The 25,480-nt window shown below is 39.1% G+C and overlaps 2 protein-coding genes across 4 annotated transcripts in view; one reads left to right on the forward strand and one right to left on the reverse strand.

Annotated features, from left to right (window-relative positions):
* HOMER1 (homer scaffold protein 1) overlaps positions 1 to 7,367 on the forward strand; it is an 81,223-nt gene extending 73,856 nt beyond the window's left edge. For all 3 annotated transcript variants that reach the window (XM_062019095.1, XM_062019096.1, XM_062019098.1), the window contains one exon: positions 3,729 to 7,367. In XM_062019095.1, the coding sequence (XP_061875079.1) occupies positions 3,729 to 3,917 (189 nt within the window). In that variant the 3' untranslated portion in view covers positions 3,918 to 7,367. The remainder of the gene's footprint in view (positions 1 to 3,728) is intronic.
* Positions 7,368 to 16,434: 9,067 nt separating this feature from the next.
* JMY (junction mediating and regulatory protein, p53 cofactor) overlaps positions 16,435 to 25,480 on the reverse strand; it is a 61,503-nt gene continuing 52,457 nt past the window's right edge. Inside the window, exons 10-11 of the mRNA XM_010205737.2 lie at positions 24,531 to 24,841; positions 16,435 to 21,825 (exon numbers count right to left, since the gene is read on the reverse strand). Coding sequence (XP_010204039.2) covers positions 24,534 to 24,841 — 308 coding nt within the window. The 3' untranslated portion in view covers positions 16,435 to 21,825; positions 24,531 to 24,533. The remainder of the gene's footprint in view (positions 21,826 to 24,530; positions 24,842 to 25,480) is intronic.

Consider the following 25,480-nt stretch of genomic DNA (forward strand, 5'->3'; position numbering starts at 1 on the left):
CAAATTATTTGGGATAAATATTTTACTTTAAACAATCTTTAAAGATTGTTTTGAATACACCTCAGCTTGCTCGTTTTGTTATTCTAAAAATGTTTACTGGCTTTAGGCTAAAAATAGGGGTTTTCAGCTGAAAGGGCACTTATCTGAGGTACTCAAAAGGGAGATTATAATGAGAGTTGGAAATTGTCCTAGCAGTAGCATACACAATAATTTCTGTGTGAGGTCACATGAAAAGTAATCGTGAGACAGGAATTAGCTGTCCTTAGCAAGCAGAATTATGAGAGCCTCATAAAAGATGGAAGATTAGAAGATGTCAAGTTTTTTTATTAAAATTTGACCATATAAAGTCAGTAGCTTCCTTTTGGTCTATTAATATCTTTAGTAACCAAATGGTTATATTGCGTGCATGTGTTCATATGTCATGTTGCAGGTGATGAGTTTCTGAAAATAGTACTGGTTCTTATTCAAGTAAATTTAAAGCTCATTTAAGATCTAAGTTAAAAGTTGCTTGAGGCTTACTGAATAAGCTTGAAGCTTGTTACTGACCTGATGCAGCCAATCTAAAGGATCTTGAGTCTTTGCTTTGCTGTAATCATCCTGCTTTGAAGATCCTGGCCTTCTCCGAGCCACTTCATCCTACATCTATGATGTCAGTGAAATGATGTTTTCTTCTGTATCTCCAGACTAACCTTCTCACATCTGTGCACTTGGTTGACTCATCATCTGTTTTCAGGGTGATTGTATCCAGGATCCGTATCTGTTTGTCTCACTCTTTTTTTCTTCTGCTTTATTTTTCCCCTTCTTTTGCTTGCAAATGGATAATGTAACTCTAAAATATTTTGGGATGTAGCCTGTATAAAAAAATGCTATACAAAGACATTACCATGTCAAGGTATATTGCATTTCCGACACACTCATATTAGAGAGTGAGTTAGAAATCCATCATTGGCAAGTACCAGTCAAGAGCAATATGTTGTGACCGTGAAGGGAAAGTATTGGGACCCTTTGATACATTAGCAACGTGGAGAAGAGGTATCAATGAGTCATGATTGGTGTGACTCTCACAGTGAGTCAGGATATCTTTATTACTCTATCTCATTCCTAAATATAGCTGTTGTCTGTGGTTTGAATATTTTATTCAGACCCTTGCATTGAATTCCACAAAAGATTATTGCGGTACAGACAAAGAAAATTACTTGTTAATAAGTAACTTATTTTCTAAAAGAAAATGATATGTGAGAAATTACTGTGTCCACCCTGAGAAGAGCTTGAGAAAACAAGTGTGAAATATATGTTGCAAAGGTCTTGAATGGGTTGGAAGAGTCAGTTTATTGTTAGGTGAGATTAAGTGCAAATGAAGTGAAATGACACAGCTAGGGGAAACAGATCACATTACATGGACACCTCTCCAGTTCGTCCAATGAAGAAACAAGGGTTATGAGGTAGGCTGATTTACAACAGGAACCCACACACGAGGTGGACATGAACTTATACAATACTATTGCAAATATCATTAATATCACTGATCCAGGGTAAATGTATGTAAGGATCAAAAATAAAGTTTGAGAAGAAACATTTGCCAGAAATAAAAAGCAACAGCTCCTGGCATATTTCAGTTAGATCTGCTTCCCATACTTCTTTTAATATATTAAGCATACGTTAGGGAAAATAGAACAGGAGAAAATGTGGGGAAAAGAGTATCTGTGGTAATGTTCAGGAAGCTAAATGTGTATAGATTAGGAAGGAGATGTCAAGAATGGAACATATGTAAAATATGAATGCTGGATATTTGAACAAAAGAAGGGGGCTTTTCTGGTTTGAGGAGATACAGAGCTAGAAATAGCAACAGAGAGCCTTTTGCTGACTATGGATAAAAGTTGCTATATATAACATAAAGTCTTTGGTTTTATCTGCGTATCTCTATCCTAACAGCTCAGTTACTGTTTTTGGTTAGCTTCCTTCAGTGCTTTGGCAACAGCAATGTCCAGTGTTAAACAGATTAATTCTTCTCTTGGTCCTGGCAGCGAGGGATAATTTCTGCTCTCAGCTGTGCTGTTCAAGACCAGTGCCCAAAATTCTGTCAGCTTTAACTTGCCCATTTATAAACAAGAAGTGAGATATTCCAATTCAACTTGAATGGAACTCTTGGCTGCACAACCTTATGAGTAGATCAGGTTCCCAAGGCTCTGCCTTCCCCACCTGCAACTCTGCTGTGAGTCCCAGAGCTCTTCCCCGCTGCAGAGGCTGGAACCCAAAACTGAGCACCGAGCACAACACCCTGACCCTTCCCTGGCCAGGAATGCAGTGGTGGATTGACGCTGCCATCAGACCCCTAACAAGGCTGCTGTTTCATACTTGTTACTCTTGACTGCCCAAATATGTATTCTGTATGGGTCAGGCTGTTTCTTTCAGCTAGTGAGATCTCTCCAGTGTAAACATGATTGCATTTATTAGCTTTGAGAGAGACGGTAGAGACGCAGCAAAAGCAGTGGGAGAGTGGGAGGGCAGAAAGAGGAGTTGCTCGTGCTGGGAGCAGTAGCTGCTGCTGCATCTTCCTCCCTGTGGCCGTGTGAAGCTAATTGTAAAAACTCAGAGCAGACTCGTTAAAAAGCCACTGTAAAGGGAAGCATTGTTGAAAACAGTGTCAGTGTCTCTAAGTACAAATTCACTACTCACATTTCCAGAGCATGGCTGTGTGTATGCTGTCCCTGTGCTGCCTGTGAAAGTGGTTTTCATAAATGAAGTGACAAAATTCAACATGAGACATGCAGTGAGTGGGACAAGTGACAATGTGTTCTCTCAGACATGCGTGACAGCTACATTAGTAATGTGATAGAAGAGAGGGCATGAAGGCACCCAGTTTGCAGCAAGCCAAGCAGCCGTGACTTCTGTCCCCTGTCACGTGCAGACCAGAGCTGCTAGGGGTCCCATGGGGCGGGCCAAGGCCAGTGCTGCTGTTCTGTGGCAGCGAGCGCTGAGCTGGTTGGGGGGCCGGTCCCCGCAGCAGTGCGTGGCATGCTGATGCCTCATCCTTCCCACCACCACCACGTGGGAGCTGCCTGTCAGGGCAGCACTGCTGGCCCCGCGTCTCCCTGCTCTTCACAGCTGAGCAACCCTGGCACTCATGGGATGTGCTCCGGGCCACCAAGCAGCCAGGTGTGACATTCGGCTTCTGCTTGCTGGCTTGAACTTGTCAACATCTTGATAGTTTATGTGTGCGTCTTAATTTTCAAGGCAAAGAGGCCTACTGGGACATGGGTAAAGTAGTACTCTTCCATCCATAAAACAATATTCTGGATGGGTTTCTGTCTAAGAAGCCCGTTTAATGGGGGCCGTGCCCTTGAGCAATGCATGTAGTCTAAATCAAGGCACACTTGAACTTAAGCAAACCTTTGAGAAGCTATTTTCAGCAGGTGGCACATTTCTGAATGATAGAAGCAATGGCTTACCTGGATAAGTGTTTCACATCCGTTGTTTGCTGACTAAATTTTGTCCCTCTCCAGAAGTTTCTGTCCTTCAGGTGAACGGCTGACGAAGTGGAGGAAACGGTAGTACGTATGCAATCAAAGTAACCATTTGGGCTCTGTTGTTGGCTTAAAGGAAACAGTAAAAGGGTCACAAATGGCTTTAAAAACTGGTTGACAAAAATAGCACAGGAATGTCAGCAGGAGGTAAACTGCTTTCTGTTTGCAGATAATACATTAACATGTTATATATTTTTTCTGAAGGAAGTAGAAATTCGAAACAAAGACCTGGAAGGCCAGCTGTCTGACCTAGAGCAACGTCTGGAGAAAAGTCAGAATGAGCAAGAAGCTTTTCGCAATAACTTGAAGACACTTTTAGAAATTCTTGATGGAAAAATATTTGAACTAACAGAGTTGCGAGATAACTTGGCCAAGCTAATAGAATGCAGCTAAAGAAAATGGGATTTCCGTGCCAATCAGCTTAAAGATGCACTGTCTCTCTTCATAGGACTGTGTTGGGCTCTGCATCAAAGTTGCACAAAATTAGAAAACACTCCTCTGAGAGGGCTTGTTTTAAATTTGAGTCCTGTTTAAACGTAAAATTTAGAATTCAGCTTGTAGCTAGTTGAAGAAAAAAATCTACAAACAAAAAAGACTTGAATTGCAAATTACCTCCATGTACATTATTGGCTACAGATAACTTGAAAGATATTAACAGTAATTGAATGCAAGCCTTTTCCAATTATCAATGATGGAAGAATTAGCAGTGTCCCAGGTCACATCCCCTTTTTGTGATAGATACACTAAAGCTTATATGCTGTTTTATTTATCTAAGATATTTAATTGCCATGTTTTGTGCAAGAACTTAGTGATGACAGCCCTGTATTTTGTTGTTCTTAATAATTTCTCAGGATACTTTGCACTGTGGAGAAGCAGTGCCATTACCAATTTATTCTTGCCAGGAGTGAGAGAGTTGCATCTTTAATTGAAACAAAGTTACTATAACTGCTTGTATAAAGCTCTTCCTTTTGGGGATTTTTAATTGATTGGTTGGTTGGTTGGTTTGTTGTTTGTTTGAGTTTTTTTGTTTGGGTTTTTTAATACACACACACACTGGCACACATACACAGAGGAAGAGACCATATTTCTTCATGAAACTTACTCTGGTGTTCTACAGTATTGTGCAATGTCAGGTTTACTTTTTCATACTAATTCCATGTACTTACAGTGAGATACTATCGTCCATTTAACTATATTTTGAAGCCAACCAATGATGGAAGGTGAGTCCCCCAGGAAAAAAAAACAACAAAAACAAAAAGACGGGGGGAGAAGGGGGGTAAAAGACCCCTGGGAAATTTCAAATGTAAAATCTGACATGTGCAGATAACAAGGAATAGCCAGTCATTTGTTTTCTGGCCTTGATACCTGTTTCGAATATGTGTGTTCAATTAACTTGTTAACCTGTTCTGCAGGAGACTTTTTCAGAATGTCACATGAATTTCAGGTTTTGTGGAGAATGGCTTATGGGGAGCACTATTTTATTACAGATTGCATTAAGGGCATAGAGCTATTGCAAGGCATCACTTGTACACTGAACTTGTCCAGCCAAGAAACTTTCGTTGTCACAGCAAATTGAAATGGAGACATGTTTACTCTTTTATGAGTCTTCATATCACATCCTTATTGAAACTACACCAGGCAATATTCTGAACTGTTAACTACATGTTTAAAAACAGGAAAATGAATTCAATTATCCTCAGTGAGCAGATTTTAAAGTTGTTTTGATGTAATTTTAACAGACTTTTGGCAAACACACATTTCTTTATATAATAGATTTATTTAAAAGAAAAAAAACAAAACCAAACCTCTTTGAAAGGTAAGCCAAGTGTCACGTGTCTTGCATCAAAGTACATTCTTGCCATAAATTGCTTGTGATGTTGAAGAGGGCTTTTTTAAAAACGTATGAATGAGTGTCAGACTTCAGAGTCTAAAGATGCACAGGCCTTTGTTTGCTCCCCAAATTAATTTGAATGTTAAACATGAAATCTAGCTGCTTATTAAATTTGTACAACACAATTTTCTCTATTTAGAGACTGCTATTCAAAACTAGAGAAGATTACTTAGTTTTCATGTGTGTACTGTGTGTATGTACCATATAATACACGCAGGTGCTCATTTATATTAGAAATACATGCTTTATTTCTAAAATACTGTTTTTTCTTTACCAGTGATTTATCAGGTGTTTCCTGACTAGTCAGGAGGCTGGTTTAGGTCTAATGCTAAACCATCATGTATTATACGGTATGTAATGTACACAATGTTTACGCTTTCTCCATTTTATTTATTAAAGGGGTGGGGGGAGCTTGGTTCAGCGTGCTACTGGTTGAAAACTTTGTTGTGAGCTACATGTTTTTCATTTGTTGGTTTTTAAATGGTGGTGTGTATATCTTCATCAGGTCCAGATGAGCAGACACGATAAGCTTTTACTTTACTTGGGGATGTTTGGGCCTGATTCTCCTCTTACTGGGGCTGCTGTAAACCAAATGTGTCCTTGATGTTACGCCAGCAATGGTCAGTTGACGTAATGTCTGTCGAAGTGCAAGGAGAATCGGGCCTCTTATACTGCTCAGTGGACATAATAAAGATGAAGAAAAAATAAAAACACAAGAAGCTGATGATGGAATAAATGTAATATTATTTTTAATGATATTATTATTGACATTTTTAAAGATATGATGTCATTTAAATGTGAGAAAATAGTGGACAGAAACATTTCCACTTAAATTTTGTGAGTATGTGTGGTACATGAGTATTTCTATGTATACGTACACACACATATGTATATACAGAACGTGGAAAAATTTAAATGTGCACATTTTTAATATTTTCCTATTGAAATTAAATTTAGAACTGGAAATTGATATTTGAGAATTTCTTTTTCTCATAGAGTAGGTATGCCTCATTTCTTTCTTTTAAATAATACAATTACCGAGGGCTGCACCTTTGAATTCCCAAGTAGTTGCCAAGCGTAAATATGGGACAAGGTGGACATACGTGCACATATAAATAAAATCCTATTGCAAAGACAATTTCTAGTGTGTATGTACAGTAGGTGAGTGTTTCAAAACTGTGACCCAAAGGTCATACTTAGGTGACTGTACCTACTGTAACCTCTCCACTCTGTTTGAAGATAAAAGTTTGCCGGAGACGGGTATTGCGCATTGTATCTATGATGAAACTGCGGGGATATGTATACGAGAAAACCACGGCAAGTTAACTGTGTAGCCTGAAAACACGACCTTGCATGTTAGGGGAGAGCAGTCACATTGCATGTAACTTGTTGTATGGCAACTACAGTCTTGTGGGAAAAAAAAAAAAAAAGAAAAAAAAGCTGCAAAAGGAATTACCAAAAATCTTCACAAATACCCAACAACAGCAACAACAACAGCAAAAGAGGAAAATCAAAAATACAGGTTTTTATTTTGAAATGCACTTGCTGTTCTCTGGAGAATGTACTTTTACTGTTTTTTTTTTTTTCTTAAATCTTTTTCAAGTATGTGCAAGTGATAGCAGCAGCAGCAACCTTAATCTTCCAGGTGCTACTGGATTTTGCATTAGAGTGTTATGTTGTGAAATCCTGACTTTGACATAAAAGATTTTTGTAAGTATATCTCAGTAGTTAGATTTTGGAGTGTCTTCTTCGTAATCCATATGCCTCAATGATCCAGAAATTGCATTTTTCTATGTGGACAAAGTGAAACGTGTGAATTAATCTGTCTGTTACAGACCAGGCATTCTTTTTCCTGGCTAGTACTTCCAGGAAAGAGAATGAACTGGTAACACAGAAATGCTGTTATAAGGTCTCTTAAGAAAATACATTTTCAGGTAAAATATAAATCAATAAAGGGCTAAACCAGATATAACACAAATAAGTATCATTTAATGCTATCAGTGGCATTCTCAGAACAACTCCTTTAAAGAAAACCCTGCAAAAATGAACAGTGTGTCAATTAAAGATGAGTATTTTGGGATGTGCTTCTTCAAGATATTTCAGTTGTGAAAAGTTTCTGAATTCTGCTCATTTTTCTACCAGTTAGGGATTAACTTTGGGTTTACTATCAATGAGACGCTAAACCTCAGTTCATTCTATCATCTTTTTTATTCTGTACTGAACTGGCTACTGAACATCGTATTCAAAAGTAAAAATCAAAACTTTTTTCAGAAACACCATGTGGGGAGAGGAACATAAAACTGTTGCATCCCTTAATTCTCTGCAGAACCATGAATGTCAGTAAAAACACTTAATTTGGTTGATTGCAGAAGTCTTGGATCTTGAGGCCAAAGATAAATCTGAGTAGAGATCAGGTGTGGTTGTCAAAATTTTAAAACAGGACCATCAAGGAGCTCCATCCAAACATGTGTAGCTCAGCCTCGGTAACTGGAAGCGACACTCAAGTGCATAGCTATACACTGATTCTTTCCAGAAAATGGACCTGACTCTGCAAAGCAATGTTCACATTGTTTTGTTTACATTTTCTCAGCAATACTGCATATGTGCACTACCTCTGAATGGTGCTAAGCAGAGAACATACCACAGAATAACATGGGATTTAAAATATTTTTGCTTGGTAGCATTAGTTCCTTGTGTTACTTCAGACAAGAGGATTAGTTTTCCCTATTATGTTCAATGTTTGGGAACAATGAGCAGAGTTTTGTGTTAGATCCTGGAGTCAGTTCAGTGCTTGTCCACTCTTCTGGCTGTGCAAGATAGCCAGAAATCAGGTGCAACTGTTTATGTCACAATACCTCCAGATACTGTAGCTGGAGATGGGTTTTCACACCACATGGGGTCTCATAGCTTGCCTGCTGCAGTCTCTCAGGGACCTGTACAGTACTGCCTCTGCATGGCTGGCAGCTCATCCTGGGACCAAAGATACACAAGCGCAGTTCATACCCACTTTCGCCCTTGCTTGCACACGCAGAGCTCAGCCACAACAATACATCGGTCATTTTCAGATACCAGCATGGGAAAGAGAAGCAATCCCCAAAGACTTTTTTGATTTGGGAGGAGGGGAAGTGCAGACTTGTTAAAATGTTTCCCATCCCGGGAACTGGAGGTTGTAAAGCAATCCAGAATGGTTTGCATAGCACAGGACAGACCACCTTTGTGAACTTAGCAGCCATCTTGCTTTCCTTAGGTACACTGAGTACAGACAGCTTGCCCCAAAACTCTGCTCTGATTGCTCTAGGCTTTTCCAGGTCGATGTTAGGGGTGTGTTTGATGAACACAGCCTGCAAACCCTATGTCCTTTCAGTCCTTTGTCTTCAGCAGTAGTCATTGGTAGTGGCTGACGACACCCCTGTATTTTCCTACCATTGGTTCCTATCACCTCTATTGTTTGTGTGACAAAGTTCTGAGCTGGGTTTTGGGGGTTTTCTTTCTTTTCTTTTGACTCCAAAGTGGTTTCAGACCTTGCCCATCCCTGCTGTGGGGATTCTCTTTTCTCTTACCCGAGTCTCATCTCACTGCATGGATCCAGCAGTGTGTCAGCCGCTTTTACTTCTGCTAGATTGAAATAGCAACCTAGAACTTGGAAGAGAACTTGCATTTCTGTGACTGTGGTAGTTCTTGAAGAGGAAGAATTTTTCCCCAGTAGATCAAGAATGCATCAGAGCCCAGGACCTTCAGAAGAAATACATGTATCCGGGTGCTAAGGAGAGGGGAAGAGCTACGCTGACAAGGTATGTTTAAGTGTAATCTGTGTTAATGGATTTCCCCCCTTTTGAGTTAAACACAGGCAGGCAGATATTTGCAGGCTTAAGATTTTCAGAGAGAGAACAAGACCTTTGAAATTCTCTGAGTCTGCACTGTATTTTGTTAAGTAATGATGGGAATTTTCTTTAAGCAAAGAAAATGGGAAGCAAAATGGTCTTGTAGTTCCCTGCAAGAGAGGCATCAACAGCCTTTACCTGTGGATGGAAATGCAAAAATTACATCTGCTTTCTTTGCATCTAAATAGACTGTTATTTTTATAATTCCAGCAGCATAGTTTCTCGGGAGTCTGCAGCAATGAGAACCTGAAATCTATCAGTGGAAGGCACAGCGCTCTCTTTGACGTTCATTTAGTGAGAGGAGCCAGGATAGTAAAGTGTAGGCGAGCAACTCAAGTAGTATCTAGTGTGAGCATCCTGCACCAAGTCCCTACTGCTCAGTGTCACTGTTGCACCCCTGCTTAGTTGTGTGGAAGCTAGCCCAAACATGACTGCACTCACTGTCCCAGAAACAACCCCAGAGAGTTCATTGTCCTTTGTTCAGAAGTTGCTCCTTCGGACTGTAGCCCGTTATTACTAGTTGAGCCATTTTGCTTCAGAACTGCTTCTGCAGTTTTGGAGATTTGCTTGCAGGGGGAGAAAAGGGTGATACAAGCACCTTTTCCCCACCTCTTTGAAAGAAAAAACGAAGTAGTGAAAGCTTTATTTGGGGTGGTTGCTTTTATCTTCTGAAACTACAAGTCAGTACTTTTTTTATAGTATATTTCTTGTATTTGTCCATTTCTCTGTCTATGCTCTTTCCTTCTGTGTAACATGGAAGAGCCAAGCACATGTTTACAATAAATGTAAGAAAGTCATGGACTGCTTATGGAATGAGATAGGTAAGCATCCAGTCTCCTGCTGACCAAGTAGGGACATCAGCATAAAAGATGTAAGACACCTGAAGGTATGTTGTGCATGAATGTCTCAGCCTCAGCAAAGGAGGTGACACCAAAGGAACCGAGTGAAGAATAAGGAAGCATCAAGTTTATTCTAAACAAGCATTACTGAAGTGTGTCACAAGGAAGTACTTTGAGTCAAAGCTGGCTAAACCAGAGAGCAATGCAAGTATTTTCAAGACACAGCAGTTTGTATGCTCTTTATTGATGATGACTGCATTGCAGGAACAGAAAATTGTTCTAAGCCATGTGTAACTCCTCAGGTCAACATACAGTAATGTGTCAGGATTGGCAGGCTGTTTTCAGAAGAAACTCAGCTCATTTTCCTGTTAAAACAAAGGGATCATACACTAGTCAGCAAAAATTCCCATCAAGCCAAGAATTTTTGTCATCAGCCAGGACAGGAGACAGATCTTTTGCATAGGAATTAAAACAACATTTGGGAACTTCCCTGAGAGAACCAGTACAGAGGTGAGAGCAGAACTGTGTGCAACTGCCGCCACCTGCCTGAGTCAGACTGGGAGGTCTTGCTACAAGACTTACAGTCTGAACTGGCAGAACAGGGAAGCTGCAAACGGTACTGCTGTAGGTTCAGAGGTTTTTAAGGGAATTGTGCCACTTTGGCAAAATTACCTTAATGAAACTGCAGCAAGGACATGGGTGTCTAAAATTCTAGAAGGAATTAAGGCCCCACATAAGGCAGCAGACATCAGCCCTGTGGCTGAGCAAGCAACCACACTGGGGACCCAATCAGTATGTCCAAATGTGCAACCACCTCTGGTAACCCTGTCTGAGAGCAGGATTTACTCAAAAGCAAACACATTGAACAGACACAGGCTGATTTAGAGCTCAGGAAGAGCTACCAGGTGGCTGTGGAATTTGCCATGACATTTTAAAAGCTTTTCTTTCAAGGTGCTGCAGCAGAAGAGGGAGCTGATACTTGAGGAAGCTGTAAGGTGACGTCTGACTCTGATAAGCATAGCTCTGTGACATATTTTAGGTAAAAGCTGGGGTGAAGCTACTTGGGAAATAGTTGGCTGGTGACGGTGGTATGTTAGTGGATCAGGGCTTCATCAGCTGGAAAGTCTTGGCAGATTTAAGTGAAGGTATTCTAATCTGCAGTATTTCAATATATTAGACTTTTTATAAGGAAATTCCATGACTTGCTCTTTGAAGTGATGTGTTGATGGGCTAACAGAAAACATCTTCATGTCCTCTTGGAAAACAGCTAGACTCCTTCCACTAGGTGAGCTTCAAAGGGAGCAAGGGCTGAGATTTGGATTCAGTCACTGAACCAAGCTGGTGCTGACAATACCAAACACACTTGTTCAGAAACATCGCTGAAACCTTGAATATCCAATAAGGACTGCACAGATTTGTGTCTTTGCCTCAAAAGGCAGGATGATGTTAGATCTGTGGGGCAGCAGGTAGCTGGAGGCAGGATCCAGGTTTATCCAGCTGGCTGATGGTGCAGCCTTGACAAATGCTACATGGGACACAGCCTTTTGTTTAAAGTTTCTTATTGCAAATTGAGGTTAAAAGACAAAGCCTTGAAGGGGGTTTGTTTAGTTTTGTTTTCTGTGAAATGGGGGACAGCATTGACTTGGAATTGTAACTGGGTTTGAGTATTTTCATGGTTTAGATGTGGTATATGCTAGTTTGCGTACAAATCTAAGCAAGGCATGTCATGGTTGGCAGCCTGCAGCTCACGTCCTCCTTGAAAATGTAGCCTGGGACCTTTTTCTTTCTAGTGACAAACTTCTCCTGAATAGAGACTTTCTCTGTCAATCAGACATAGGTAACTAGTGGTACCTTCGACTGAGGATGAGTCCTGCACTTCTCCTGTCTTTTCCCACAATGCATTAAATGAGAGTAGACATGCTCCAAGCACCACTCGTTAGTGTGTGGCTTTTCTTGATCCCATCTCTTGGCTACGGGCACTGTAGGAATGGCCCATGAAATGGGCCACCAGGCTGACCACTGAGCAGCATTTAGTTCCAGGCTGAGTCACAGAGCCAGGAAGGGTTGGGAGGAGGATGAGGGGACATACAGAGCGATGCTGCATAGCCAGTAGAATAAACTTGCTTATACAGCCCTAGTGGGCATAAGAACTAATGGCCATTTGTTTCAGCTTGCGTTAAGAGAAGCCTTCAGTAGGCACTGCACTGGATCACTTAGAGAGGTTGTGACCTTCCATCAGTGGAAACCTTCAGGAAACGATTACAGGAATGACACAGGCATGTGTGCTCCAGCAACAAAGGGACAGGATGTGCAATTGTTTTTTATTAATTTCATTTTTTTTTAATGTGATACCAAATTTTTAGTGGGTTGTTTTTTTTAATTGTCACTAGGCACCAAAAGCAGCATGCAATGGCTTCTTTGACAAATTGTTTATGCAGGTCTCTGTCCACTCCAACAGTCATTTTACTCACAGCAAGTGAGTGAGGGGGAAGAAAGGCCATAATTTTATGATGATTCATATGAAGTCAATTCGTGAAACATCTGTTGTGTTGTTGAAATTGTGCAGTTAACACACATGGCAGTTTGAGCAGGCATTGATGATTTTGTATGCTAAGAATGCAGTTATAGTCCTACTGAAATTTAATGGGAATAAAATCAACTACCGAGGAACAAAAAGTACAGTTAATATAAATGTTCTGTATGAATTGCATGACTCTTCAATTTTTCTTATTCCTGGGACTTTTAAACAGTAACACACAGAGGGTAATGCAAATTAGTGAAGTTGTGAAAGAATGAACTAAATTGAGAGTTTTCTTTGAAACACCATGAATATATTTGGCCTCATATAAACAATATAAGGCACAGTGAGATGTCTCGAAGAGGTCTACAGTCTTCCAAGCTGAAGAGTGAAAGGAAGTAATACAGGTGACTTGTCTGTGGTACAAATATCTCCAACAAACATCCCACAGGCAGCACACAAATAACAATAGAACAAAAGGATGAGGCAGCAGATACAGAGAGTCAATGTGATTTTTTTGTTTTGTTTGTGCTTTTTTTCCCCCCCACAATTTTGATTGATTAGTGAGTGTGAATCTCAGCAGTAACGCAGACAGGCAGCAGCTCTAACAGTACAGATAAGAATCTATGCCTGTTTTCAAGCATCAGCCCTTCGTGTTGAGGCAACATTTCAAGGAAAATCAAGAAGAGTGTGGCCAGCAGATCAAGGGAGGTTCTTCTCCCTCTCTACTCTGCCCTGGTGAGGCCTCCTCTGGAGTACTGTATCCAGTTCTGGGCTCCTCAGCTCAAGAGGGACGGGGAAGTGCTGGAGAGTCCAGCGCAGGGCCACCAAGATGATCAGGGGACTGGAGCATCTTCCTTATGAGGAAAGGCTGTGGGAACTGGGGCTGTTTAGTCTGGAGGAGATTGAGGGGAGCCTTTTTTCTATAGTAGCTAGTAACAGGACAAGGGGTAATGGGATGAAGCTGGAACACAAAAAGTTCCACTTAAACATAAGAAAAAACTATTTCGCCGTGAGGGTGATGGAGCCCTGGCACAGGCTGCCCAGAGGGGTTGTGGAGTCTCCTTCCTTGGAGGTCTTCAAGACCCGCCTAGACATGTTCCTATGTGATCTGATCTAGGTGACCCTGCTTCTGCAGGGGGGTTGGACTAGATGATCTCTAAAGGTCCCTTCCAACTCCTACCATTCTATAACCATTCTATGACCACCTCCTTCTCACAGAAACCACTGGTATAGTTAGGGTTTGTTTCTCCTACACCGCTTTATACTCAGCAGAGGGGATGGGGAGCGGAGTAAAAATGGAAAGTGAGATTGTCAGATCTCTTTTTCAAAAACTTGTGAACTTTCCCTTTTCCCAGTGTTCTTTACTGCTGCTTCCCATCATAGAAGCCTGTTTCATGGGCTTCGTTCTTGCCGACTTGAAGGGAACTCACACAAGTCCTGGACTTCTGCTGTATCTCTGAGTCACCACTAACCTTTATGCCCACATCACAGATAACTTCCCTAGCTCTAGTGCTATAGAGTTTAGGCATTGTGTTTTTACTTTGTAGGAGGAAGAGATGTAATTAACCCAACAATAAAATAGCCTATGTAAACTAGATGTACCACCTCAGCCAATTTACTGCGAAGACCATCACTTTGCTGACACAAACTGCACTGCTGCAGGAATCTATTTCAGAGGTTTTACCAGGATATGGTAAAAAGTGGATTCTGCCACAGAATCTGCCTCTCTCACAGAAGTTCTGCAGTTTCTTTCCAGCTCTCCATCCTCCAGACCTGACAGAGATGCCCTTGCATTGTCAATCTCTCTTACTTTCTCTAAACTTCACCAAACTTGACTTTCTCTCAAATCTTCACCACTATCATCCTGACTGGACTTTGATCAGCTCACAGCACATTTTCATAGAATGGTAGGGGTTGGAAGGGACCTTTAGAGATCATCTAGTCCAACCCCCCTGCAGAAGCAGGGTCACCTAGATCAGGTCACATAAGAACATGTCCAGGCGGGTCTTGAAGAGCTCCAAGGAAGGAGACTCCACAACCCCTCTGGGCAGCCTGTGCCACTGCTCCCTCACCCCCACAGTGAAATAAGATTTTTCTTATGTTTAAGTGGAACTTTTTGTGTTCCAACTTCATCTCATTACCCCTTGTCCCGTTGCTAGATACAACAGAAAAAAGGGATTCCCCAAGGTGGCGTTTTATTTCTACAGGTTTGAGGACTGTGGCCCAGTGAAGACTTGTTTACAATATATCTTCCCTTTACACCTGACATGTAACAAATATGCAAAAAAAGAAGAGAGAGTTGTACCCATCTCCCATCTTCTACGTTGTACAAACTTTTAGGCCTTGAGTAGCATACCACTGCTTTCCAAGTTTATCTACATATACATTGACTGACCTGTAGTTCTGATACATGCATTAAATATATTTTCAACCTGCAGGTCATAAAACCACAGCCACTTCTCTACTGAAGCCAATGCCAAAGCAGACTGCAGCTGATGGCAGCAAAAAGAATTCTGTCCTGCAGAGCAGGGGCACACACACTGCTAAAGGCACAGTGATAGTATTAGGAACAGACTTTGGCTGCAAACACAGCCTCCTTCTTTCGTAAGAAAAGTCACCAATGATCAAATAACTTGCTTATTTTGAAACACATTTCCTGCTTGTTTACATGTTCTGCCACAACCCAAAATTAGCTGCATGTGCCACTACTATCAGAAGTGAAAAACACCACCAGGATACCTAAGCCAGACAGGCTTCAGATTTTTGTTAAGACACTCTGCAGTGTAGATGGTACTGCAAATTAAGCCTTTGTTTCATCGAATCATTACAAACATTACATCTTTTTCTTGTTTTCTCAGGACTGTAATTGCACTACAGAAGTTCCATTGCCAGAAAAACACTGATTTATTCCTTTTGTCATGTTAAGGGACCACCTGGGGATAGAACCTGCCTGTGCTGACTGACCTGCACTGTAGTTGTGACAGAAACACAAGGGTGAAATGAAAAAGACAGACAATGAAGCATAGCTCTATCATAAGACTTATGCCTAGATAAATAACTCAAAATGGCTGTAGGAAAAATCACACAGCTGGCAACTTGAGTCTGGGACATGACTTTGGGATATTTCCCTTCTCCCAGAATAAATACATTTTAAAAAGGGTAAACTCTTCAAAACACTCACAAAAGTACTTCTGAAGTGTCCAAGTTCTTCATATACCATGTAGTTTGCTTTTGACATCTTAAAAAAAAACCAACCAAACAAACAAAAACGAACAGTGAAGAAACACCCTTTGATTTGAGCTTTTCCGTTACCGCTACCTGTTGTTAAGTGATTGCAGGTGGAGGCTTGCTCTGTCTGTGTCACAGCATTGCCACCAGCTAAGCTTTAAAAGAGCAGAAAAAGACAGTAAGAGTTCTGGGTTAAAATTTTACCCCTTTTCAAATTTTTGTCTTAAGAGATGGAAAGTGTGTGTGATTTGTATTGAAGCACAACTATCCCTCACTTTTTTAGAGCAAGATTCTTCTACAATACAGAAATTGTTTACCTGACTTAGTCTACAAAGATGTTGCCTAAATATAATTTTTGCCTGCTGTAACACACCTTAGGCACAGCCATCTGCTGTTAAGCAATGACAGGCAGCTTGAAGTGTTAAAAGGACAACAGAAACCTGAACGAACTAGGTATGATTTTGGGGTTGTTTTTTTTTGGTGGGAACCAAACTGTACTGAAATATTTTTATAATGTTGGTACATATTCAAAGTTAAAACAAGACAGTGGTCAAATAAATATCCTTTAATAAAGAAAAAAAAGGAATCATTTTAAAGCACCAAACTGTGAGTATGATGTTACATCGCACGTACAAGAAGGTGAGTGCAGTACTTTGTGTACAGGTTTAAACTTCTGAGTCATGATAATAAAAAACATGAAATACACAGCAAGAAACTTGCATTGCAGGAAAGCTGCACTAAAGAAAAAAAGAGCAAAAAAGCAGACAGTTAAAACTGATTTTAGCTTTTAGGTATTGCTAGAAATGTTTGTTTAGTTCTTTTACCTTTTTAAAAACATACTTGTTGCTTAATACTTTATAGCATTGAGCTGTTTTAGGCATGGTAAATCTGCAGAGTCATTTACAGTAAAATATGCACTTAGTACATCCTTTTGAATATAATGGAGTTAAAGAACTTTCTTGAAAGCCAAATACAATATGCTAGTAGTGTTTGAGTCTACCGACAGTATTGCACAAAGCTAGTGAATGGCAAATTTGTTGTCTTTTGATTACTTCCAATTTATTCAACAAGCTTCACAAAGAAGTTAGTTGCATTAAACTCCACCAGCTTCACTCATCAAAGACAACCTGCATCTATCTGTATTTTTTAAGTGTTCATTTTATGATGATGTATATGATTATATTTAAGATGAAATCTGATTCATATAGCAACCATAGTAACATGCTGGGAGATGTTAAGTGCGTATCCCTAATCCCCAACACCTATTTCCCAACTTGGAAATAAAAAATACATTTCTAAATCTGGAAATCAAGCCAGTCTACAGCCATCTAATTTCCAAATAGGTGACAGTTTCTGGAATAAAATCTCTGCGGAGTTTGGACTATACTTACCAAAGCAGCCATCATCCTTTTTACTCATTCCAAATGGACATGCTAACTGGTTAACAGCCTTAGATACCAGCTTTAAATTATACTCTACATTAATATTAGCAACTCAGCAGAGTAAAATTTACCGCTTGGCCATTTTCCACATCAGAGGTACATCTGAGCATTCACATTTGCGAATGGAAAGATGACCTTCTCTGTCAGATTCTGAAGCTCTGGGCCACAGAACACAGATGACCCGAACCACAACAAAAACATGAAACTGTCAGGTTGCAGATTCACCACAGTCAGATACAGGAGTTTTGGATTAATAGTCAACAGGAAGTGCAAAGAATCCTATATACAACAGCCCCTCCCAAAAATATAATGGCATGCCCACCCACCCTTGACCCTCCTAAAAATTCTGGTTTTAGGTATTTATGTATTAGGCAGCATTAAATATAAATTTATTTTGTAGGAAAAAAATTACAGTATATCTATAGGTTAAAAATAGCCATTGCTATACTTGTTACAGCACTGATAGCAGTATGTTGATGTGCTTATTACCCCTAAGAGCAATTTCCAGCCCAAGTTTAGGATGGCCTAGTGTCTGTCAGCTCCAGTAGCACTGAAATCATGCAACGCACTCTCCCTGTAAGGTGCTTGTTTACTGCTTGTCTTTGCAAAAAGTTTTGCTTGTTCTCAACAGTTATTCTGTAGTGCTAAACCTAACAGCATATTGTCCTTGCTTATGGACTCATTACCAGAAATACATCCAGGTAATTTAATTACATAAGCATTACAAGGAAAATAAAATCTGATTACACACGTGAGCAAACTCGATTTACAAATTACACTCTTGAAATTCAGTGCAACAAACAGAATAAGGGTAACATTAACCAATAAAAGTTTCTGCCCTCTCAATAAGTTGCATCTTCAATAATGCACTTGTTATTACTTTAATATTAAACATTACAGAATATAGTGCTTATACTCAAAATGATTCTTTACAAATAATGTAGTGAAGTATGTTGAATTCTATCCCCAATGCAGCCACAAAAGAACACAATATATAATCATACTAATTTATTTTACAGGTGTCTGGTATAGGATGTAGAGTGTCAGGTATTTAAAATACCCCAAACCTTAAAAGTGATTTTAATAAAAATAAAAGAGCCTTCATCTACCCTAGACAGGTAACTTAACTAACATACGAGAACACAATAAAGTGAATAAAATCAGACTAATGGTCATTTGTAAAGGATATGGAACCTCTGTGAATGTGAGCGTGAAATTCACATTGATGTAAACTCTGTTTCTGATCCAAAGACTACTGCTGTTTACCTTACATTTTGGTTCTTTTAGTAGAAATTGAGTCTTTAGTTTCATGTTTCCACTCACAAAAGATTTTTCAGTCCTCACATAAGCTGTTGTACAAGAAACATTTTGCATTCCAACTCCTTACCTCATTGGATCAGCTACACTATACTGACACGGTTTTAATTTGAACGAGAAAAAAAATAGTTTCTAAAAATGGAAAAAGCCTGAAAGCTGACAAACTGCTCAAGCTAAATGACTAGCAACAGAACAACGTGGCCACAACAACCAAGTCCAGCCACAAACAAAAAATACCAATAAGCAGAAATGTCTTTTTATGGAAGCTCTCTTTCCTTGCATATGTTTGTGTGTTTATTCCATAGTGATGCTTGCTATGATTTCTCAAAGATCAACCTAATTACTACAGCTTTTCTCAGCTATGGAAGAGCCTATCTCAATGCAGTCACAATTTTCCCTAAGTTTGTTTTAAACTTTCCCCATTTGCTGCTATAGCCATCCTACTGCAAAATTTCACATTACAGAGGATGGGAAGTTTTATGCATTAGCCTGTTCACAGTGGAGAAGTATGTGAAACTGTGACACCTAGTGACTCATGGATGATTAAAATCCAGGAATTTCAATTATTTTTTTAGCAGTATTTGGAAAAAAACCCATTTATTTTCCACATTGAAGATGGCAGTTTTGAACTGATATAAACTGCATAACAACCGTTTTTCGTGTGCGCATTAAATACAAGTTTATATGAGAACTTCATTTCTACAAACTAAGCTATTACAGGAATCTAAGATTTAAGCTAAATATAAAACAGTTTAAGGACAGTACTTTTTCTCAATCATGCACACATTTTTTCAAGGCAAAGATGACAGATCATGTGGCAAACCAATCTGAAAATTGTAGTACAGTACAGCATGGAGCTATTTAGATAAATCACAACACATTAATAAACTGCAGACACAAATGTTGTCCAAGGGGATCACTGCACCTATACTTTAAAATTACACTATTTTTCCTCAGCTTGGAATTTTGCTAGTGTCCCATATGCATACTCTAAGGAATAAAACTGCAGGCTGGAAAGCTGGAAAAAATGAACAAAAATGTTGCTCAGTCACCACTGTTAAACTGTTAAAGTTTCTGGTGAACTGTATCATCTGAATTACCGTTCTACATCACTTTGTTTTGTGCTACAGTCAAAAATATATTTGATATCCTCTGTTCTAATGAGTGGTGTGAGTGGAAGTACAGGAAACATAGAGAAAAAATACACCACAGGTCACGGTGTGGGCAATGCCAAATGACTGATTTTGAAATCGCCATTGTTGCTACATGAGCACAATGTTGGACAGCCTGCAGCCACACCATGTGACCTGGGGTTCAGAGAAGCGGTGTGAGAAGATGTCATGTCCTTGGAAAGCCAGTATCAAGTGTTTCACAGAGCTGATCTCCGGACAGAAAAATACGGACCTGATGACTAATACAGCGAAATCAATACAACCCTACAGTAATGCTGCTCACAGGTGCTTTGAAAAATTAATGTTCGCTAACTTATTTATAAATAAGGCAACAAGGTTAAGAAAATGTGTGTTGATAGCAAGGGTAAAGAGAGAGACATCCTTTTGAGATGTTGGACAAAGCTTTAATTTCAGGAGAACAAAGGAGAACAACTGAAGGATCCAATAGCTGAGCTTCCTTCATGTTACGTAGCCTACCGCTAATGTAAGTTCTCCCGTGCCTCTTTAAAAAAGTAAATGGCAAGACATGAAATCTCCTGTTCTAGACATTAACACAGTATGTGTTCCATTCATGACAGCAGCTCCACTTAAAAAATCAAATCCCCATAGTAGTTTGTCTGTCACGAGAGGAGCACTGAATGGGCCACACTACACAAAGGACAGAGACTGTGTGTTTCTCAAACACATTGCATGTCATGCTAGTAAAAAATAAAATGCTAGTGAAAATTCAGTTTTCTTATAATTTTAACTTTAATACCACATGTAGTTTCTAGGTGGTACAAGGCTACTTGTATCTCCATACTGACATACCTCTTAGAACTGTGGTATAAGAGTAGCTGCCTGCAGCCATTAGTCATGAAGTTTAGGATTATTTCTAAGTATTCATGGCAGAGGAAATTGTAATTCTCCTTTAAAAAATGAGTCAAGATCAAAGGGAACTATTTTTTTTTCGCTCCCCCACAGCCAGTAGGCTTTTGGGTACAAAATACAAACATTTTTGCAGCCACTAAAGGGAACAATGAAAACCAGCAAGAGAACCACGGTTTTCACGGCTGCTGAATTATCAGCATGTTTAAATGATTTTATCTTTTCCAAAGAAGGCTGCTTAGCATAATCAAAATCTATTTTAAACAAAAAGAGAAAAAGAATTTTAAGTATGAAATTACAAAATATTGCTTCTTACAATAAATGATAAAAGTATAACTAACTCAGTTCAGCGTAGCTAAATATTATTTTTTAAAAGCATGAAAATGTCTACTTTAAAAAGGTGTCAGACTACAAATGACCTTCTAAAAAGCTGCTGCAGTATGTCTTACTATGTACCATGCTAGAAGCAAACACGTTCTTGAATACGTACTGAATTCAACTCTTACTGTGCTGTGGTCACCTCTTACTTTCCATGCTGACATACACTTATTCAAACTAAGAAGAAAAAACATCTTCGTTGCGTGATACTGAATTTCAGCTACCGTAGTGCAACTAGGAATTCTGCACTTTCCTGAGTATCACACTGCTACCCAGCAAGCTTCTCTGCAAGCAGCTATTTAGTTGGATTTTCAAGCAGATGATATATTCAGTGCAGTAAAGGGGACATTTTATAGCTGGTTTCATGGCTCGGACAAATCCCAAAGTTACTCTGACAGCAAGTATTCTCCCAGCTCAAAATGCCCCCCTCACTTAACTGGCCACACACTACTAACACAAATATAAAAAGTGCTTAAGAATCGGGCATTCTTGATTATATAAAATGCGTATCTAAACAATTTAGCTCTCTGCCCAAACTATAATTTTTTTTGAACAAATTAAAGAAAAAAAGTGATCCCCAAATTAACATATCAGGCCATTTTTTCCATACATTGAATCTTTTGTCAAAGAAAGACTATTTCCTTGCCATAGAAAGCCTCCTGTGCAATTGATGGTCATAACTGCTGGCTCTGAGTTTTCAGAAATGAAGAGGAAAAGTATTCTTCCACTGCAGTTTCTTTCCTCAAGTCAGCGGCTGTAAGTCACCTGTTCAGGGAAAAAAAGAAAAAGAAGCATCTGAAAAGCTAAACAGCTGCATAAATACACTCTGATCAATGCTATCAGGCAATTCCAACATGCAACACTGAGCAGCATCTTTAAAAACTTTGATTCTCTCTTTGCTCCCAGGATAATTACACACTAACTCTGCAGCCAGGACACACAGAGTATGACCAGGTCTTTTTTTTGCCTTCTGGTACCACTAGCAATGAACATGAGAGTTTGAAGAGGCCCAAAGTAATTGTCTAATATTTCATACAGAAGCTAGTGCATCTTTATGCTGCTTGTTCCCCTGTACTTCTAATACACAGAATGCCTCAGCATTTTTGTACGTGTTTTAGAGCATCCATAAGGAAGGAACTGCTCTTAAAAAAAGTTAGTCATAACTTTATGTAGAAGTTACCTCACAAAACAGGTAATACAAGAGATGACTACATCTCCCACAGGAATTAGTTACTATTAGTCTGTCTTCAAAAATTAATGAAACCACTGCAGTGGGCATTATTACTACTCCTTGCACATACATTAAGACACTTTTGGGCACCTGATAAAAATAATTATATCAGACTTACCCCTTCATTCCAAAGGCAAATAATTGCATTACATTTGGTCTATAAGGACGTACATGTATTAAGCACAGTCTGCAACTATATGTGCCAATATATTTTTATATAATAATTTTCAACCTGAAATCTCTGTGCAGTTGGTTTTTGTATATGCAGGACTTACAGTTAAAAATCAGTAGGTCAATCTTAAAGAATGGTGTTACATGGATATATTCTGCAATTTCTACAACTGACTTTCATCAGATTTTACTCTTGCATGATAAAATCTGGGTGACCAGTCTATGTGTTGAAGCAGGTACGCTCTTTGTGAAAAGTATTCAGCTGAATTTCACAAGGGCTTTGCTTCAGTCTCTGTTCTTCTACATTATTTCACACACTTTCATAGCAGGGGCCAATTTTTCCTATCTGAGCTGTTAGCTATTTTTTGCAAGCATTTCTCAAAATCTGTACTCTCTGTTGAATAGTCTCATTTCATTAAAAGAGTATTCTTTTCATAATGAAATATTACATTGGTAAGAGAAAGTAGGTTCTAGATGTTTGATGATCTCGAAGGAGCACACACTCAGAACTGTGACACTACATCCTGCTTTAGATCCCAGTGACTTCACAGGAACTCATCGTGTGCATCCTCAGAAGGGGAAGATGCCACAACTGCAGACTGGTAAAAATGAGACAACTACCAGTGCACTACAGGCATGGCAATGATTTTCAGCCTGCACTCTAAGGTGCTTCAATGGGGCTGCAAAAGGCAGCAGAGGAAAATGTGTATTATTTATACTGTATGGCAATGTACACATTAGACTTCTAAGAGACTACACTTCCAATAAAAAATGTTTAGGGGGTTCACCATCTAAATTAAAAAACCTGAAGTCACTCTTGGAAAATTCCTTTCTTTTTGAAAATTATCCACAGTATTCAAGAGTATTCTTCCTAAACAAATGCAAACCTCCCAAAGCGTAAGTTGGATTTACCAAAATGATGAAGTCAAATCAAAAAGTTTAAATTTCCTCAGTTGTCTAGGAAATTAAAAGTCAATTACACCGAGAAAGTCAAGTCAATTCTAAGGCATGTCTTGTCTTGTAACTGTCACTTGATTTCTCAAAGGCTGTTGCAGTGACAGTTTTCAGTATGCAAGTATAGCAAAAAGTTACATGGAAGTAAAATTATTTTCACTTTGACTTTCAGCAAGAGTTAAATACACCACCTCTCCTGGGTTTTCAGCTCCAAAATTAGCAGTACATTTGCTACAGAATAGAAAGACCATGTCATAATTTAACAGTATTAAGTCATTAGTGTAGCCAATGACTAGTTCATAAGGAAATAAAAGCAACAATTGTTTTCCTCTTTGAATATTTTAAATATTATTACTTGAAAATAGCCTATCAGTGGAGTAGCTTGAGACATAGGATTTCATAAATTCTTAACAGACTGTCACCTCTCTTCAAATTTTAAGTTTTGTGGGAACTGCCATTAAGACTTAAATTCATCCACATGCCAGTAGTGGAAAAGAACCACCAGAGAAGAACAGTGCTCTATGGTGGTGTTGTAATCAAGAATATCTTTGTGGTACTAATGTAGGCGTAATTTTGAAAATTGCTCTCATGCCAATTTCTGGTTTATTCTGAAATCTATAACTTCATCTCCTGAAGTCTAATACCTGTTATTTCAGGCACTGTAGCCTGGTATCATGCAAGTTCATGAGATTCATATGAGTAGTAGAAGTATAAGATCTGTTTGTATATTTACTCTATATAGTCTGGAAATTCAATTAAGTTTGAGGTTACAGACTGCAATCAAGCTATCAAAGATTTAGTAACACAGGTGTCCCTTCAACTTTACTAAATAAAATGGAGCTTTTCACAGAAGCAGTCCTGTCAAGATTCAGCGAAAGTATTCAAACAATAAGAAGCTAAGATGTTGCCTGGAATAACTCTTTCCTTACTATAAACCTTACGTTCTTTGAAAAGTCTGTGACACTAAATTCATATGTGCATGCTTTACCATACTGGATGTTGGACAGTTTAGTCACAGTCATACTAAGTCTCAAAGAAGGCACAACCTGAAGTTTAGCTGCTATAGTTATATAAAAGGCGTTAAAGAAATTTAAAAAAAAACCAGGTTAATTACAGGTTAATTTTCCCAGTCTGTGCAAGGTAAATTCTCATCTTCGTCCTCTGATTCAGGTGATGCTTCCTTAATTCGTCGCAATGCTTCATGGATGCTCCTTGTCAGAGGGTCAGTATCAGGCAGAATTGTAAAGGATTCTCTCAAAACATCTTTCTGCACTTTCTTCAGTTTCACCCCTTTCCTGATCTGTGCCAAGATGTTATTGCTATCATCTTCATCAGGGAAAGGAGGGAGACTTCTCTGCTCAACTTTTCTTAAGTGAAAGCTGCCACGTTTCAAGGAAGCCAGCACTTCATCCATCGGGGAACTCACTGCAGCAAATCAAAACAACTTCAGTATTTGGTTTGTTTACAACATTTTATCAGTCTTCATTTACACTTCCTACAGACTTAAAGTAACTGCATGGTATTAATGTGATAATATGATATCATAATGGTAGCCCAAAGATTGTTTTAGCTTCTACTACCAGGTCAAAACTGGTTTATACACAATTGTAATTCTGAAACCACTTTATCTCCTTAAGGCAGGCAGTAAAAATTTTGAACAAGATGGCTTTCCTGTTTGCAGTCAAGAAAATCAAAATGGGTGCAATGAATCCAACACAAAAGAAGTGTTCATTATGTTATTGTTCTTGACTTTGAAACTCAGGTATCTGAGTACATATCTTAAGCATTAGACTGTACAGTGCATTCTCAGCACTTACATTTTGTGGCTGATTTTACCTACAGTAAGACTAGTACTACGTGCCAGTGAGGGAAGCAGCAGTACAACCATCTGCAACAGTGTGCATTTCCTGCTTTTCTAGATTCACCTATGTATTAGCATCTCGTGACAGCATGCCAAAACAAACTCCCTTCCTTTACAATTCCCTTCCAGGAAGTAAGATTTAATACTTTATCACAAATCCTTCCTTCATCACGAATTTGAAGCTAGTTTTCTGCAGAAATAAA

Source organism: Colius striatus, chromosome Z, assembly GCF_028858725.1.
Source record: "Colius striatus isolate bColStr4 chromosome Z, bColStr4.1.hap1, whole genome shotgun sequence".
Lineage (NCBI taxonomy): Eukaryota > Metazoa > Chordata > Aves > Coliiformes > Coliidae > Colius > Colius striatus.